Source organism: Culex quinquefasciatus, chromosome 2 (genome assembly GCF_015732765.1).
Source record: "Culex quinquefasciatus strain JHB chromosome 2, VPISU_Cqui_1.0_pri_paternal, whole genome shotgun sequence".
Taxonomy (NCBI): Eukaryota; Metazoa; Arthropoda; class Insecta; order Diptera; family Culicidae; genus Culex; species Culex quinquefasciatus.
In genome coordinates, this window is record NC_051862.1 from 114,831,367 (window position 1) to 114,849,850 (window position 18,484).

The window sequence follows — 18,484 nt, forward strand, 5'->3', positions numbered from 1 at the left end:
GGACCTCGCGGAACCTGTGCAATTATTAGTCAAACCAATCGTCCTCCTCCTGGGGCAGCGAATGACCGAAAGGTTAAAGCTGCCGGAAATAAAGTAATTAACAACAACAACAACAATCGTCCTCCGTGACGCTTGAGTTGAAATCTGGATTATTTTGTTGATCGCATGGTCTCGCACTGGCGACAGATCTTTCAAACATCTGCCCTATCAACTATTGATGGTACACAGCAAAAAAAGTAGTAAAATGCCTGCATGTAAAAAGGGGTTGTGTAATTATTTTTGTGTAATATTAAGCAATTAGCATTGAACCCCTCTTCCAAATTTGCCTAACACCATTTATACCCAAAATGTGTAATATTCAACACATTTCTGTTCAATATTACATTACCGTGTTGTTTGCGAACCAGCTGTCAAAATGTCAAAACAGTCAAGAGTGCAAAAGATTTTGATGAAAATTTCGAAGTGAGAATTTGCTTAATCAGTGGAAAAACGTCGCTAAGGATGGGTTTTATCTTCAGCAGCAATCGCGGGAGGCTTTGTTGGAAGCAATTTGCGTTTTTTCGTGTAAAAAAATGTTTGACTTTTGTAAAAAATGTGAAAAACAAGCCAGGTAAAACAAAATTTCACACTTCTTATTATTGAATGACGCGACTTTTCCTCTTCCCACTGAACCAAGGTAGCCGAGAGGCTGTCCAAGCCGGATAGCTGCCACGCCGGTTCGACCGAAGATCTCGTAGTTCCGAAACGCGTGGGACCAGCGGCCAAGGGCAATGTGGCGAAGGCAGTGACTCCGCGAATGTTTTGGAAGTTGTTGCCACCCGATCCCACCGAAAAGTTTTCACCGTCGCGGGAAATTACCCCCTCAAGCTTAAAGCTACGGATCCACAACCGTCTCTACGAAAACCTGCAACTGTTGCCGCCAACAACGGACGTGGTTGGGAGCCGGCTGAAAGCGGCACTGGTTTGCAGGATGTTTGGCCGCTGCTCCGAAGGTCAAAGGACGAACGGCGACATCTAAGTGGGAGGTAGAGAAGAAGTTGAAACCGGAAGTGGCGACGCAGGCCAAATGTTGCCACTGAAAGGCAAAGGCTGAGGAGATCTGAAAGAGGAGGTGGCCTGCTAATTAGCAGCAGCAAGCAGCCAACGCGTCGCCCAAGAAGGTTCTCCAAAGGATCAGTCATCTAACGGTAGCTTCCGAATCTTGGGACCAGCCGCCGGTTAACATTCGAATTCAACGGACAGTTTAGGGAAGATTTCCAGTCATTCAAAAGCGGCATTGCACATTGCCCCAAGCCCCTGAGTCCGAAGCCGAAGCAACCATTTCAAGGGCGCCAAGGAGCCAGACTCACCCGGACATGCCGAGCCGGAACCGTCGGTGAAAGCGACGCCGATTCGACGCCGTCGCCATCGCTCCGCAGCCAGCGGGACGGCGTAAACAGGGTACGTAAACGTAAACGTATTTCAAAAATTCCCTAATTTTAAATTCTAAAATTCTAGGGTTTTTAAGTTCTATAACTTTAAAATTCTTAATTTCTGAAATTCTCAACTTCTAAACTTTTAAATTCTGACATTCTTAAATAATCAACTCTAAACTTCTTTACTACTTTTTCTTTTAATCTTCTTAATTTTAAAACCCTTTAAATTTTTTTTCAGGTAAGCTCTTTGATTTTTGATCTTTACTTTTTAAATTCTTAGCTTCTTGAATTCTATTTTATTATTTTTTTTTCAATTCTCAAATTCTAAAGCCCTTAGCATTCTGGAGTTCCACGATTTTTAATAATTACAGGGCCGTTGCAAATATTTTTTTAAAGTTTATGTCCCTCGACTCGGCACAGAAATAAAATAGTTATAAAAAACCTGTTAAGTTGTTTTGCAATCAAAATTTCTAAGTTTTGACGAAAATTTTATGCTTGCGAAAATTTTTTTTAAGTATTAAGGGAAAAATAGTTTTGCCCTTTTGAACTTCTTAAATACTTAACTTTTCAAATTCATTACTTCTTGATTCTGTACTATGAATCCTACTATAAATCTTGCCTTCTTAATTGCTGAGATTCTAATTTTTTTTAAATTTCTAGCTTCTTAACTTTTGAAATTCTAACATTATTAATTTTTAAATCAGTGATTTTAGCTTTTAAAATTCTTAAATTCAAAATAATTTGAAATCCTATTTTTTTAAGATAGGGGAGAGTGGGGAGACTTGATCCCCGGGGACACTTGATCCCAAGCCTGTATCTCGTCAGCTTGTGGGTAAAACAATTAGCTTTGTTCTAGAAAGTTGTACGAAATTAACTAAAACTCATTGTAGAAAACAAAGCAAAAAATTAAAAAATGTTTAGATTGAGTTACACACATTTTTCTAAAACGAGCTGCAGAAAACTTCCAAGAGATCTTTTTTTCTTTGTTTTGATATGTATAGAAAACACTCAAAAATTATTCAAAACATATTTTTTATACATGAAATGTTTGATAAACTTATCAACTCCAAAACCCTTACGCATTTGATGTTAAATTTATCGTCATATTATTTTTACAATCAATTGTTTAAAAAAGTGTGTTTAGGGAGACTTGATCCCTACATTTTTACAGTCACTGGAATCAGCCTCAAGATTAATTAATTGGGCTGGGTTTCCATACATAGTTTCCTTTAGTATAGTTGTACATAACTTACTGCAGTTTGAACTTTTTTTCAAAAGTTTTGTAAACAAAAATTTCCAGCTTTTGTAAAAATGCTTAATTTTGGTCTAAAAAATAATATTTTGAGTTTTTAAATATTTTACATACTAAACTTGTTATATTTTGAACACAAACGTACTGGTTTTATGTGAAATTGCTGTAACTTATAGAAAATTAAAAGTTTGGATGAATAAGAAACATTTTGCTTAAGATTTCTTCAAAATGTTTAAAAGGGGATCAAGTTACCCCTAACATTTTTAAAATGCCGGTTTAAAATATTTTTTTCAAAGAGGTTGGCATGATTAGAAGAGTTCATCTGATGAAATACCCTTATCAGCCAAACATAGATGAATGTTTAAGCTTTCAATTCATGCAAAAATTTTATAGTTTTGTGATAAAATTGACAGAGTTATGTGCGATACAAAAAAAGGGGATCAAGTCTCCCCACTCTCCCCTAATGATTCCTTAATAATCATTTGTTGAATGATTTAAGCTTTTTTTGGCTTTATAACTTTTGAATTCTAATTTTCTTTATTTTTAAATTCTTAACGTAACGTTTCTAAAATTTTTAGAATTTGAAATCTTCAAAAATCCAAATTCAAAAAATTAAAAAATTGATCTGAAAATTTTAAAAACGTTACGTTTATAATTTAAAAATAAAGAAAATTAGAATTCAAAAGTTATAAAGCCAAAAAAAAAGCTTAATTCATTTGACAAGTTTAGAATTTAAAAAAATATTTAGGATTCATTATTTTAAAAATTTAGGATTTCAAATTATTTTGAATTTCAGAATTTTAAAAGCTAAAATCACTGATTTAAAAATTAATAATATCAGAATTTCAAAAGTTAAGAAGCTACAAATTTAAAATTTTATTTGATTTAGAGAATTTCAGGTTTTTGAATTCTAGGTAATTATGTTTTTTTAATTATTTATTTTATTTCTTTTTCTTCTTCTTGGACGAGTTCAACGGCCAGAAGCCAGATCAAATGTAACGAAGCCACCAACATAAATGTTTTGGATCTGCGAGTGTACCGTCAACTGCCTTTCCGACATCGCGCAGATCCCAACGGACATCGAGTGTGTCCAGCTGCTGGCGGAGAAGACGGACCTGCGGGAGTTTATTGACCTGTTGAAACGGTGCTTACGATCGAACAAGAGCAACGGCGAAGCAATGAACTGTCCGTTTACGACACTTGCGCATCTGGTGAACTACGCGCACCGTAACAACGTGAATGCATCGGTGGAGGTGATGGAGGTTTGCTGCCGAATGGACTCGATGATTCATACGAACGCTCGCCACCCTGATCACGAACTTTTCCCGAAAGCCATCGAGAACATGACCTACACGTTCGACTACCAGGTGTATCAAATCATCCGTGAGCGTGGCTCAATCCACGATAACCACATCAACCAGAGCTACCGGGGTCGTAACTTTGCCAGCTAGTACAGTGATGGCCGTCCGGAAGCCTTTCAGCATTAGGTTGTGTCGAGCAAACTTTTCGCGCCTGGCTACCAAATCATATCCTGCCCGACCAAGCTCGTAGTCGTGTGTGGCATGTCGATGAAACCCCCCGCAGCAGCACGTCATAGTACCGGTGCCGGTTTCGCCGGTGGAACCGTAAACCTGTTAGCGGATGCTCTTGACGAACGCAACTCAAACGAACGTTGCCTGGCCCCAGAGCGGGGGTCGACAGGTTGCAATCGTGCCATCGTGGTCAAAGCAGACGGGGCTGCACTCGTTGATTGTGGATTCAGCGCCATTCCTGAACGTGAAGGAGATCTTCTGGAAGCCGCACCTCAACATTCAGACGAGGCACGAGTGAAGAATAAATCAGTTATTTTTTTCTTTTGTGGCCAAATCTAGTTTCAAAAATAATTGGTAACCTTTCTTTAAGTGTCAACAAATCTTATTTGATAATATTATTTGTTATAAATCATGAAAAATAAGTTTTAAAACGATTATTTTTTTCTTTACTTGACATATAATAACAAAGGATACCAATTCGATACCTATCCCTGGAACGAAATTACGATTTGTGTAATATTACACATTTTTAGTAGTACATGTCGAATGTAATATTAAGTGTTTTTTTTCACAAAGGTGATGTGCATGCTTTTGCATGCGATTTTACCATCGGAATTTTTGCTGTGTAGTATAGAGGACTACCATGGTTGCAACGGGTAACGGGGAATCAGGGTTCGATTCCGGAGAGGGAGCCTGAGAAATGGCTTCCATTTCCAAGGAAGGCAGCAGGCGCGTAAATTACCCAATCCCGGCACGGGGAGGTAGTGGCGAGAAATAACAATATAAGACTCTTTTATGATGTTTTATAATTGGAATGAACCGAGCATAAATCCTTCGGTAAGGATCAAGTAGAGGGCAAGTCTGGTGCCAGCAGCCGCGGTAATTCCAGCTCCACTAGCGTATATTAAAATTGTTGCGGTTAAAACGTTCGAAGTTTATTCTTGTCCAACACGGGTGCTACTCCTAATGATGGTAGTAGGTCACTGGATTGTTGCGACTATAAGACTGGGTGCAAAATTGTAATTCAAAATTCTGATCGAGTTGACTGGCACAGTTGTTGATGGCAACCTTGTCAAAAACATCGCGAGCTAGTTTGAGTAGAAAATAGCTCACAGCTCTGCCTGATTTGGGAAAGATGACAGCAAAAACTTCCAAAGGTAAAGGAGGAGAGAAAACAAAAACAAAAGAAACAGTATCAAGGTGGGCATCGTCGTAGTTTTTACTCGGTTCCCCGGAAAATTAATAAAATGCTAGTGCTACGATCACCCCCGGCGGAATTTTCCCCGCTCCCGCTAGGATTTCAAGTTATCCTGAGATCAAAGGTAAGTTTTTAAGTTATTGAAAATCCCATTATTAGACATTTATTGACTTTCATATTTCAGATTTAGATTTCTCTCATCGTGATGGTGCTGACCGTCAAGGGGCTGATCGAGAGCAAGAAATTTAGGATGATCAATTTGGAGGTGAGTGAATCAAGCTTGGAATCGACCAGAACCGATCATACGCAGCAGACCCATAAGACCGACCAAAATGGATGAAGGACAAGAAGCATCAAAACACCGGCAATCCCGGTCGGGGGATCTTATCAATCGCCGTCGGACTAATCATCAAGATCAGTGGGAAGTGTTTCAATAAATGCCGATACGAGTAAGTCGGCATTCATACTCGTACTGTCATGATTCCATTCCAATCCATTAAAAGTCTCAGTTATGGTCTGGGCCCAGAAAGATTAATAAATACGAGCACTACTCTTCTCTTAAAGAATATTTGCCTTCTCCCTTGGAAGATTTAGCTCTGGAAATTTTACAGAAGTCAACACCTTTTATTTTAGAAACAGCTGCAAACTGAAATAACGATGCTATAGAGATTGCTCCGTTGAATCTGAAGTTCTGAAGCGCGAGTAATTTATGAAAAAGTTTATATGTGCTATTGGTTTCCAATCCATATAGAACCTTTCAAAAATTACTCTAGCATCGGATTTTAGATTCAACGGAGCAAAAAAAATTTTTTTTTCTGTGAATTTACATTATTTTCATTGGAAATTTACACGATTTCACAATTTTTTTATTGGCAATGTTTACAATGAAAATCATGTAAATTTCCAACAAATCTAATGTAAATATACATCATTTATCATGATACCTTTTGGTACATGATAAATAATGTAAATTCACAGGAAATTTTTTTTCTGTGTACGTGTGGATTTTTTTAAGTGAAGAGCGCTGGAAGAAAAAAAAGAACTAATCTGAAAATAGAAAAATGGGCGTGGCCCAATGCACTCGACTGATTAGAATGCATTTTTGAAATATTTTTTTTAAGTGCTTGTAAAAGGAATAGCATAACTTTTAATAAAAGTGAAAATAAACAGAAATGTTCACAAAAAGTTGCTCTACTCGTTGGTGTACGTGGTTTTAGTGAATTGATGTTCATTATTTCCAAGTTGCAAAAGACGAGATTTTTTTTTGCTTTAAAATAATGAACATCAATTCGCGATTAAAAGCTCCATAATTCCGGCAGATGGGGCAAAGCATCGAAGAATGACGATTCAAATTTTCGCTGTTCGGTTATATTCGAGCAGGGGTGAAAAAACAGGGAAATACCAAACTTTGATATACTTGGGCAAATAACAGGGACCAAAATGTGCCCTTGGTTGCCCAGTAATAGATGGTAAAATACTATGAAATCATACACTGAAAGCCCGACCATGGTAGTTTTAAGAACATTAGCATTAGCATTAGCATTTCAGGACGCCCTATCCACGGATGGCTCCACAACGCTTATCCCTCTGTTTGACCCTCATCCGGAACAATAATCCAACACGGAAGTTACCATGTCTTCATCCAGCAATGAGCGCGGACCCACACCACCGTGATGCTGAAGGACTGAGCCGCCAGGTTGTTTAAAGTCTTACGTATTTCCGTGAGGAAAAACGCAGGCTCCCTGGTCGGCTTCAGAGACCGGATAGCCTCAACAGAGCTAAAGCTATCGGTGAAGATGAAGTAGTGGTCAGGTGGCATGGTCTCGATGATTCGCAGTGCGCAGTAAACCGCGGCTAACTCTGCGACGTAAACCGAACTCGGATCCTTCAGCTTAAAGAACAGCTGATAAGATTCATGATAGACACCGAAGCCCGTACAGCCGTCGAGCTTGGAGCCATCGGTGAAGAATCTGTTGTTTGGAGGAACATGGTTGTACTTTGATGCGAAGATCGACGGTACAACTCCCCGCAGAAGATGGTCTGGGATACCGCGAGTATCGGCTTTCATGGACGTGTCGAAGCCAATCAGGGTGCTGCTGGTTAACGGAGGCGTGCGCTGTACCGTTGTGCTCGGGCTCCACTCCCACGATGACATAAAGTCATAATATAGAAGCATGAGCCGAGACTCAACGTGAAGGTTCAGCAACGTTTCAAAGTTGTCAATTACCAGTTTATTCCTGTAATCACACCGGATCAGGAACCGGTAAGACAGTTCGTAGTAACGAGTTCGCAGAGGCAACACTCCAGCCAAGACCTCGAGAGTCATGTTGTGAGTTGAGTGCATGCAACCCAAGACAATGCGAAGACTTTGGTACTGTATCCGCTGGAGAACCAACAAGCGTGATTTCGCAGCTGTTTGGAAGCAGAAACTGCCATATTCCAGTACCGAAAGTATCGTTGTCTTGTACAGTCGAAGCAGGTCAGAAGGATGAGCACCCCACCGGTTGCCAGAGACGCTGCGCAGAAAATTAGTTCTTTGCAGGCACTTTTGCTTCAGGTAGTCAATGTGCTTCCCCCATGTTCCCTTCTGATCAAAGATGGTACCCATGTACATGAAGTGGTCCGACTGCTCGATAGTCTTTCCCGAAAGAGAAAGATTGAGCTGCGGCGGTTCATGCTTCCCCGTAAAAACGACCAGTTTCGTCTTCTCCGGAGTGAATTCAATACCCTTTCCAACTGCCCAATGGGCCAAATTGTTCAGGGTATCTTGCAAGGGTTCTAGCAGATCGACTTCCTTCTTGGCAGCGATTGAAACCACTGCGTCATCTGCGTACTGTATAAGGGTGCAGTCTCCGGTCAAGCAATCATCGATATCGCTGACGTAGAAGTTATACATGGATGGGCTAAGGCGTGAGCCTTGTGCCAAACCCATGTAACTTATCCGGGTGATTGCCAGATCACCTTGCACAAAGTGCATGTGTTTTTCTGACAACAGGTTGATGAGGAAGTTGCACATCGTCGGATTGAGACCGCTCCGCCGCAGCTTTACTCCCAACACATCGATGGAGACTGAATCGAATGCACCCTTGATGTCTAGGAAGACAGAAGCCATTTGCTGTTTTTACCACGGGCTATGTCGATTCCTGTGGCCAGCAAGGCTAGACAGTCGCTTGTTCCCTTGCCTCTCCGGAAGCCATACTGCGTGTCTGACAGCAAGTGCTCTCGTTCCATCCATGGTTCGAGGCGGTCGAGGATCATCTTCTCCAGCAACTTGCGTAGACACGACAGCAAGCTGATTGGACGATACGAGTTGTGGTCGGACGCCGGCTTACCGGGCTTTTGAATGGCAACCACCCGGACCTGTCGCCATTCGTGTGGAATTACGTTCTGCTTCACGAACGTGTTGAACAGATTCAACAGACGCTGCTTGGCGACGTCCGGAAGATTTTTCAGCAAGCTGAACTTGATCTTGTCCGGACCAGGAGCAGTGTTGTTGCCCGTCAATAGTGCTATGGAGAGCTCTACCATCGAGAAGGGAGGATTAGAATCGCTCCTATCAACAACGTCGAATGATGGTTGTGTCGGCACCGAGTCCGGGCACACCTTCTTGGCGAAATCCAATATCCACTTGTCCGATTTTTCCACACTCTCGTTTGGAACGGAACCTCTACGCATGGCCCTCGCAACGCGCTACAGAGTGCTCATGGACGTATCTGCTGGTAGTCCTTCAACGAACTCCCGCCAGTATATTCGCTTCTTCCGCTTCAGAGTATTACTGTACCTACGATCAAGAGCTCTGTACTTTTGGAAGTTCGCTTGGATTCCACACTTGCAGAAGTCCACATAAGCTTCTGACCTGGCCGCCGAGAGATTCGTACACTCCTTGTCCCACCAGGGAAGTGGAGGGCGCGTTCGGATGTATGGTCCCGGGACGGGTTTCGTCTGAGCTTGTATTGCACTTTCATAGATCAAGTTAGCCAAAAACGCATATTCTTCAAGCGGTGCCAACCCTGCTCGCAACTCAACTCCAATGGAGACTGCCTCCGCGTACTGTTTCCAGTCGATATTTCGCGTCAGATCGTAAGGCATCTCCACCGTTGTCGATTGCTGTGGGCCATGGCTAACCAGAATAGCGATCGGCAAATGATCACTGCCACGAGGATCTTGGAGCACGTTCCAGTCACAAAGAACTGCCAGACTGTTGGAACAGAGCGACAAGTCGATGGCACTCGCCTTCGTACCGGATGAAGTTGGCGTTGGTGGTGTTGCAATCCGCGTAACTTGCTTGTCCCTGTTTAGGAGGGTCATCTGGAAGTCGTCGCACAGTTCATGAATCAGATATGCTTGAGGGTCTGTCTTGTGACTTCCCACTCGGTGCTGTGAAGATTAAAGTCACCCAGAACCAGTCGCGGTGCCTGCAACAGCTCAAGCATACCCCACAACTTTTGTCGAGTTAACGACACCTGTGGGGGAACATAGACGGACACAATGCAAATGTCCAGTCCTCTGATCCTGGCCCGTACTGCGACTGCTTCGATTCCTCCTAGCTTCGGGAGCGTGACCTTTCTAAAAGTGTGGCATTTCCTGACCCCAATCAGTACGCCTCCACCTCTATTTGGTCCTGCCCTGCTCTCTGTGATGATGTTGTACCCCCGGAAAGCTTGCGTCTCATCTCCGATAAGAAACGTTTCGCTCAGCGCAAACACATCACAGTCCCGTTCGAATGCGAATTGTTGAAAATCGTTTAACTTGGGGGGTTAAACTTCTACAATTCCATTGTAGAAAGGAGATGCCGTTTTTCGTTTTTGGTGTATTACCCATCAAAGGAAATGAACGACAAGAGGGGCATCGTGCTAGCAAGCTGTTTCCCGATGTGTCTAGCGAGAGGCTCAAACCGCTTTATGATTAAACGCGTCGGTTCACTCACAAAAGAGCACAGCCATTCCACGATATTGGAAAAAGTAAGGACTCCTTTGAAGGCATCGGTGATCGGATTCGGTCGAGGAACCGGTTTCAGGGGGATCTTTGGCAGCTTGGGAACGGGCTTCAGCGGCTTGGGAACTGGCTTCGGTGCCGACGGACCGAAAGGAAAATCCTCCTCGAAGTTCAACGAGTCACTTTCCTTACCCTTGCCGCCAGCGGCTTTTTTGGACTTGGAAGGCTTGTTGCGCTTCGGGTTTGGCCCGGAAGAGTCACTTTCCTCGTCTCTCTGTAAGAGAACCTCCACATCGGATTCCTCGTTCTCCGAATCTTCATCCGCCAAAGGAGCGAAGCGATTGGGGTGGGTCACCTGACTCAGGATTTCCGCGAAGGACTTCTTGGAGCGTTCCCTCAAGGATCGCTTCATCTTGTCCTCGCACTCCTTGTACTTTGGGCACTGCCGAGTTTTGTGCGGTTCCCCGCCACAAAGCAGGCATTTTTCAGCCAGCTTTTGGCATTCCACGTCCTTGTGGGGGCCAGCGCACTTTGAGCACTTGCTCTTGTTGCTGCAGTAGGTCTTGGTGTGTCCCAACTGCTGGCAGTTATCGCAGCTCATCACTCGCGGAACGTACAATCGAACTGGAAGCCGAAGCTTGTACAGCTCAATGTAGTCCGGCAGAGCTGACCCAGCAAAAGTCACCCGGAACGAGGCAGAAGGAATGAACTTCTTCTGGTCACCCTCGGTGGTAACGTTGCCCAGTTGACGGCACTCGAGGACCTCCACAGCTGGAAGTTTAGGGTTCTTGAAGCGTCCCACAGCGTTTGCTATGTCCCCCAGAGTCAAACCATCGTCCGTAACCACTCCGTCGATCTCGACTTTGTGGGCCGGAATCCAAACACGGTACTCAATGCTGAACCGCAGATCAGTTACGATCTGATTAGCTTGCACCGCGGAGTTCACGATCACGCGGAGCTTGCTCTTGTTCAGCTTGGTACATTCGACCACCCCAGGATAGTGCTTCTGCAAATCCTTGATGATCTGTACAAAGTTTAACGGCTTCTGTTTGGGCCGGAAGAAGACCACCCATTCCGTTTGCGATCCCTCTTGATACTGACGAGGACGTGGAATCGGTTTTTGAGAATGAGGATTCAGGGGCGGGGGGGATTTGGATCCGGATGCGGTACCGGTGTCTTAGGAGGAATTGGATCTGGGTTGGGAGGAATCGGTTCTGGATTCAAGGGAGGAATCGGGTCTGGAGTCAAGAAAGGAATGGGTGGTTGAGGGGGAACCGGATTCGGATCTGATTTAGGACGCTTTCGCTTCGTCCTCTTAGACCCGACCGAGGATCCCCCTTTACCGCCAGCATCCTCATCCTTCAGGAAGTGGTCCCGGTTGGTGGTGTTTGAAGGAACTCCCGGAACAGAGTCCTGCATTTCCACGTCGTCGTCACCCTCAAGGGTTGAATCGAAGTCGAATTCCTCATGGTCCGACTCGGTCGGATCCATGTTTGCGAAGAAACGCGATAAACTAAACGAAAATGAAAGTGATGAAACTAATCGCAAAAGTAAAAAAGGAGAAAAAAAACTAACCGAAAAAAAACTATGAGAAAAAAAAACTAAACGCTAACAAAAAACTCGCCTTTAGCACTCACCGCCGAACGCAGCGGGATGCGCGGGAAACTCGTTTGCGCGCGCTTGTTGATGTTGTGCTGCCTGCTGCCAGCCACGTAAACAACGGGGTTGTCTCCGACCTGGCCTGGCCGAAAACTGGTCCGCCGACCGCAGTCGACTCTCCGGGGCCGATTCCACCGGCCAACGACCGTCTCTCGCCTCGGCTGCCTCCGCAGCCGCTGCTGCTCACTCCTCCTGCTGCTGCTGCTCGGATACGGGAACTCGTTCCTTCTCCGCCGCTGCACCGCCGCCGTGTCCACGACGACCAGATTGTGGCCTCTCTGACCACCGGAACGGGCTTGTCCGCTCGCACACGCCTCGGAATCGCCGTGAAAAACGCGCCAAACACTCCGCGAAAAAACACGACTACCCGCTGAGACTTTTGCCAAAGCAATGTGTTATCAAATATATAACTGGTTATTACATTGATATATAACATGTTTTGCCTTTCTTACTAAAGAAAGGTATAGGTTTTACTTTAAGGCTGGACGTCATTTCCATCTTCCTAAATATGTCGATTTTTGACGCTTCGTCGCCAAGTCGCCAAGTCGCCAAGTTGTCAAGTTGAGCTTCGAATACTGGCGCGAGAATGCTGGCGCATATATGTTTTGCTCGACTTATACTCGTTTGTAGTAGCTTGTCTACCGTAGAGACCCTAAATAGGGAGACTGGTCTAAGCTGGCCAAATCGATCTGGCAACGTATGTTTTGAGCTTGGCAACACTGATAAGTTTTGCTGGGCGCAAAGGCAAATGCTCGTTTGGATACGTCAAACTCGTGTCTGTTTGGGTACGTCAAATTCACTTCGACCAGTCTCCCTATTAAGGATCTCTAGTCTACCGATGTTTCCTTCAACATGAAAGATATCGTAGCATCTCGTTTTTTTGCCCTGTCCGTTTTGCATATCTGTCCAATGTTTATGCTAAAACTTTTGTGACATAGGACATTCATCCGGCTACAATCAATTTGTTTCCCGTTTGCTCCTAAAATCGCCTAAAAGTAGATTCCATTTTTTCGTGATTTCATAAGTTAATTGAACAGGGTGCAATTTGGCGCCCTCAGCAGGGCCCAAGAGAAACATTGCATTGCTCTATAACTTGTTCCGTTTTGATGATTCTTTCCTCTTTCTAGATTTTGCTACGTTGCTGGGTCGCTGTTCGTTTTATGCATCGCTAGCATACAATGACCGGTGTAATTGTATATCAGGGTCCGGTCTGAATAAGAAGTAAATATATTTTGATCGCTGCGATAATTAAATTTATTGCGGCTGGAGTGGCTATTTATTGCCAAATCATTAAAAAATAAACCTTCAGTAGGGGTGAAATTAGTTCAAAATGATTTCTTATGGACTTTGCAATTCCTCAGTCTTTTCAATGAAACTTGATCCTGTTTAAAGGGTTTTGTAGGAAACAACTCAAATAACGTTTTCTGAAAATGTCACATTCTTTATATGTACGGTTAAACATATTCTTTTAGTGAAAATTGCGTTTTTTATTTCTTTTGGAAACATATCATTTATAATACTTTGCTTTCGTCATATTATTTTGTGCTGACGTTATAAATAAACAATGTCGATGTTATGAATTGAAAGAAGTTCTTTCATTGTTATATTCTTTAGTAAGAAAGGCTCTATCTCACCCCAGGTGGGATTAAATCGGGTTTTTTTTAAAGAAAAAAGTACACACATTTTTACGCGCCCAAAAATTGATGTTCATTATTTTAAAGCAAAACATTTTTCTCGTCTTATGCAACCAGTTACATTAAGATTGGTGCAGGGAATCATGAGAAATAATTGATTTTGTTCTTCAATCCGGCAGAAAGGCATACGGTTTTAGGCAAGTAACCTTATTTTTGCGCCACCTTCATTTGAAACACAGTCGCGCTGCAAACCGCCCCTATATGATTTTATATTTAAGTTGTTCAAACTTTATTTATACGCTAAATGTACCATCACTAAAGTAGCTGATATACATTCTAAGTGGTATGGCTACATGCTCTTCATCTTTGTTATATTTTTCGTTTTCTTATTAACTGTTCACATTCATTTATTTACTTCAAATTGTTTTACATTTTTGCATTGAATCGAATACATTTAGGTAAAAAAAAGAAAAAAACACTTTAACAACTAATCCTAACTTAAAACTAAAAAAGCAAATTCATTGAAATATTCAAAATCATTAGAACGAGTAAACTACGAACTGTATTTTAAGATAAATCCTCCAAGCGTTCTTACTTGTTCCGCACGAGTTTTGCAACCACGCAGTGTTGTTGTCATCTCGATGACATTTTGTTCAGAAGTTCTTGTGGTGAAAACAGGTCACTGCTGCCTTCATCCATTGATGCTGGTTGGTTTTCCCTCGGATGCTGACTGAAGCCAGGAGGTGTTTTATTCTCTGCAACTTTTTGCCGCTGATTCAACGGCAATGGCTGCAGATTTGGAACCACTCGAACAGATCCCGCTCCAGGTGACGCCAAAGCAGGAAAATCCACGTCCGTGAAAGTTGGTGGTGTTTTGCGACGATTTGGTTGGTGCTTCGTCGTCGCTTGCTGCCGAATTTTTACAAACTCAGCACGTTTTGGGCAGCTTCGACTCTTGGTCGAATGGTCGCCGCCGCAATTGAAGCATTTGGCTTCGATGTTCTCGTTGATTGTGTTGCAAGCTTGAGTTTTGTGCTCACCTCCGCAGGTTGCACAACGTGAATCGCAATTTTAAAGTGCGAATGTCCAGTTTGGTGGAAACTGCGACTGGAAATGTAAATAAACAACTGCTGCTTGCCTAGTTTTTTGGAAATTTTGTTGTCAAAAGTGCGAGAGAAAAGTGCGGCCCAAATCCAAGTTACAGTGCAAGGATCAATATAACAATTTATTTACATTTTTCATCTACTTGGCCACATCTCTTGTTGAAGATCGAAGTAGGTCGCGAAACAGGAAGGTCGCATTTTTTTTTCGCTCGCGTCATTTTCATTGGAAAAAATGTGTTAATCAAAATCGATTCAAAAATGTCTTAATTCTTGTCGTCGGTTACGTTCCGTTTCGTGTTCCCTCCTGCGTACTGTTGGATTTTCGAGGAAAATTAAGAGTGTCTCCCACAATTCGAGTCTTCAAAAGGAAAAGATCTCATGCAGAAAAAAATTCTCCTGGGTCACTAGAGTGTACCTTTCGGAAGTTTGTAAAGGAAAATTCCAGGGTTTTTGCGAAGCGCCAATTGCTGTTATATGAATGATTCTAGTAGATTTGTAGTCAGCAGTATCGTGACAGGTCTGTTTTGTGATGTGTGGACAAAACCAGTCCGAAGACGGGGGTCATAGATAGTTCCGAGGTCATAGTGGCATTCCGAGGGTAATGACCATGGTGGGATCCTCCGAATAATGTGAAGAAAATGCATGCTGAGAGCGAAAAGTTGAAAAAGTTGTTATCCTCGAATTTATAATGAAAAATCTATGGGGAATTATTTATCTAAAAATTGGTTAAGGAGGAATTGCCTAAGAAGCGAGAATTTTTTTTGTCGACTTCACATCAACGCAAGCAATGAGGAGCCTTTCATGTGTTCCTAGGGATCCGGTCCCGCAGAAGTCCTAGTAGCAGATTTTGCTGGATGCACCCGGTCAATTGCCGGTTGCCTACAAATTCAAAGAAAATCCAGATGCTGAAGATCATCTCCCGAATGGGTCAAGTTTGGCGGAAATGGTTGCTGGCCGCAGATAGCTCCTTTTCTGAAGAGTTCGTGATTTGGTGAGATCTTTCCATTATTATAATCACCAAAAGACTCTTCGTTTATTCTGACATATTTACAATCATTTACTATCATTTTAAATGATTGAAGTAGTGTGTTGAATATTTTTCTATATTGATGTCTTTGTGAGGGGATAGTCCAATTTGCTCTCCATCCGAATTGACTATTTCTTAATTCCGAATTTCTATTCTTCTTTTTCTCTTCCTACCATCTGTCTCTTATGTGTCCTTGTGAGGGGATCATCGATCCATCCGCATTGACATTCTATCTTTTCATTTTCTTCTTATCTTTCTTTACATTTTTCATTGCATTTTTCACACTTACTACCAGTCTTTGTGAGGGGATACTGAGCTCGATTTGCTCTCCATCCGCATTGACCTATTCTCATCTATGATTTTCCTTTTTATTAGTAGTTAGAACCAAAGCCGGGGATCGGGAAGGGAGCATCAGGGCAGTGGACGGTATGCTGTAATGGCGGAGACTGGATGTGGATAGTGGAAGACCAAAACTACGTCAAAAGGGGAAAATAGTTTATTAATTTTACAATTCGTAAGGATTGTCTAATTACTACATCTATTGACCTCTGTCAGTTTCCAGCTGTCTGCCGCGCCCTTTTAGGCCCCCAACAGGGTGCGAGCCCTGTTTTTCAGCTTTGTCCGACTTTTTTCGGAGTTATTGGAGGTTACTGTCGGAAGGAGATTCTCATCCCCTGAGGACACCGTGAGTGATTTTGCTCGTTCGCGTCCAACCACCCCCTTTTGGCCCTTCATACAGCAGTAATTTGAAGATGCTCCCTTTGAGTCTGAGCCACTGTAATTCTAGGCAACCACTACATAGGTCATCCTTGTGGCCCTGTTGGTTATCACATCAAATCAAAATCAAATCAAACCTCCGCAGGTTGCACTACGACTCTTGATGAAACAGTTCCTTCCACCATGTCCAAACTGCAAGCAGTTCGAACACTTTGTCACGTCACAGTGCACTGGACGATAACGTTCCCAAGTCACGATGATGTTGAAAATTGCCCGAACTGCTTTCAGCTCAGACGGCGTTGTCGATCCTTTCTCGAAATGAACCAGGTACAGTTGATCACGATACTTGATGTCCTTGTTGTGTCTCGTCATCTTGAAGACTTCGATCACGTTTAACTTAAGAGTTTTGAACTCTTCTTTCAGCACACTCACATCCATGTCATACAGGCCTCCGAGGACCTGTATCATGGGGCGTTTACCTCGATCATCATGGCTGTAGTATTCACTCTTTGTGTTGTTCAGGAAATCCCGAACGTAGTTGTAATCCTTTCTGGTAGGTAGCAGAATTTTGAGTCCATCAGCACACAAGCGAATGGAAGCTCGTAAAACACCAGATTTGATTAACCCGGTCAGCCACTTTCGCACCGAATCCGATGACGATGTTTTCACAAAAACGGGTGGCAACTTTTCCCGTCGTTCAAATTCTTCCTTCTCGCTCACGTCCACAGGGAGGGTAGCGAACTGGCGAAGTTTAGATTCCAATATAATAAAACTGTATCAAAGTAACTGTCTAACGCCTTAATTATTGTAATATCCTTGTAACTTGCTAAAATATCAACCTTATTAGTTGCCACAATACTTCGATTTTAATAATTGCTTTTCGTGTGGCAAAAAAAGTTGTAAAGCAGCCGCCTTTCACAATGCAATCAGCTTTAAACTTCGATAATTAGATTGACGTCTTCCGCCTCCTTTCTATTGAAAAACGAAAATCGAAAAAAAAAATCATACAGTCACAAAATGCTTGCAAGTCATCCACCCAATCGCCTTTCACGGAAAATCGGAACTATGAAATTAAAAATGCAATGTACCATACCCACTGTGACTTCAAACTTTTACCTATCGGCAAACGAAGTGGAGATAGTTCTCGCGTTGCCTTACTGATTTAGATTGCGTTCAGTAGAGGGGAAAATAATAATTGTATCAGAAAACCGTTGCAGTTATAATGAAAGCAAAATCGTTCGAAAGTTTAACGAGTGTATAAGATGGAAGTGAAAAGCGAAAGAAGCAAAAAAATGAGAGAAAGCCAAGTTATTCTCCATATTGTAGCGTTTCGATTCACCGAATCAAAAATTAACCACATCATCCCCCTCCTCTTTGCGATGCAACGTGGTGTTTGAGGCGACTGATTTTTTGTATGTTTCAAATATTTCACGATATCACATCACCACTGTCTGCCACCACGAGATGTCATTGGGATGGATTTATTATTTTGAGAAACATTTTTGTCCATCTGCTGAAAAACAGTGCTCTTTCTGCAAAATCAATTATGGACAATATGAAAACACATTGATGAAAAAATGCGTATTGAAAATTGAGTCATAAATGCAATGATTTTTATTTTATTTGAGTTTGCTCGCCGGTTCATTTCATAATTATTTTTTTCGCATAAAATATTTTCCGAGTTTCTATGTTTGGTACCATCATTAGGGGTGAGATTGGGTCATACAAATTCCAGCATTTAACCTGGCCTGAGACCTGGCATATCTCGGTCGTGAGGCCGACTAAGTGTGGGCCGTAGGTCATCCGGTCCACTTCTCCGCACATCAACTGACCAGTTCAACGGCACCAGTCCGGGTCTCCCAACGCACAGTGGTATGAAACCGAAATCTTACGTAATAAAATTGATAGCGATCACACGTTAAGATTTAGAGCTTTGAAGTGTTCGGGACAAATGATCTGGGTCAATAGGGAAATCTTTTGGTATGGTGGACATTAGGGTGGTTCAAATTTTA

General features: G+C 42.6%; 2 protein-coding genes across 6 annotated transcripts in view; both read left to right on the forward strand.

Moving 5' to 3' along the window:
• Positions 1-1,583, forward strand: part of LOC119766710 — a 1,839-nt gene extending 256 nt beyond the window's left edge. The window contains exons 1-2 of the mRNA XM_038252086.1: positions 1-610; positions 681-1,583. The exon at positions 1-610 is cut by the window's left edge and continues 256 nt beyond it. Of these exons, the coding sequence (XP_038108014.1) occupies positions 502-610; positions 681-1,018 (447 nt within the window). The 5' untranslated portion in view covers positions 1-501 and the 3' untranslated portion in view covers positions 1,019-1,583. The remainder of the gene's footprint in view (positions 611-680) is intronic.
• Positions 1-18,484, forward strand: part of LOC6042596 (titin) — a 144,631-nt gene that overhangs the window by 31,248 nt on the left and 94,899 nt on the right. The window lies entirely within an intron of this gene.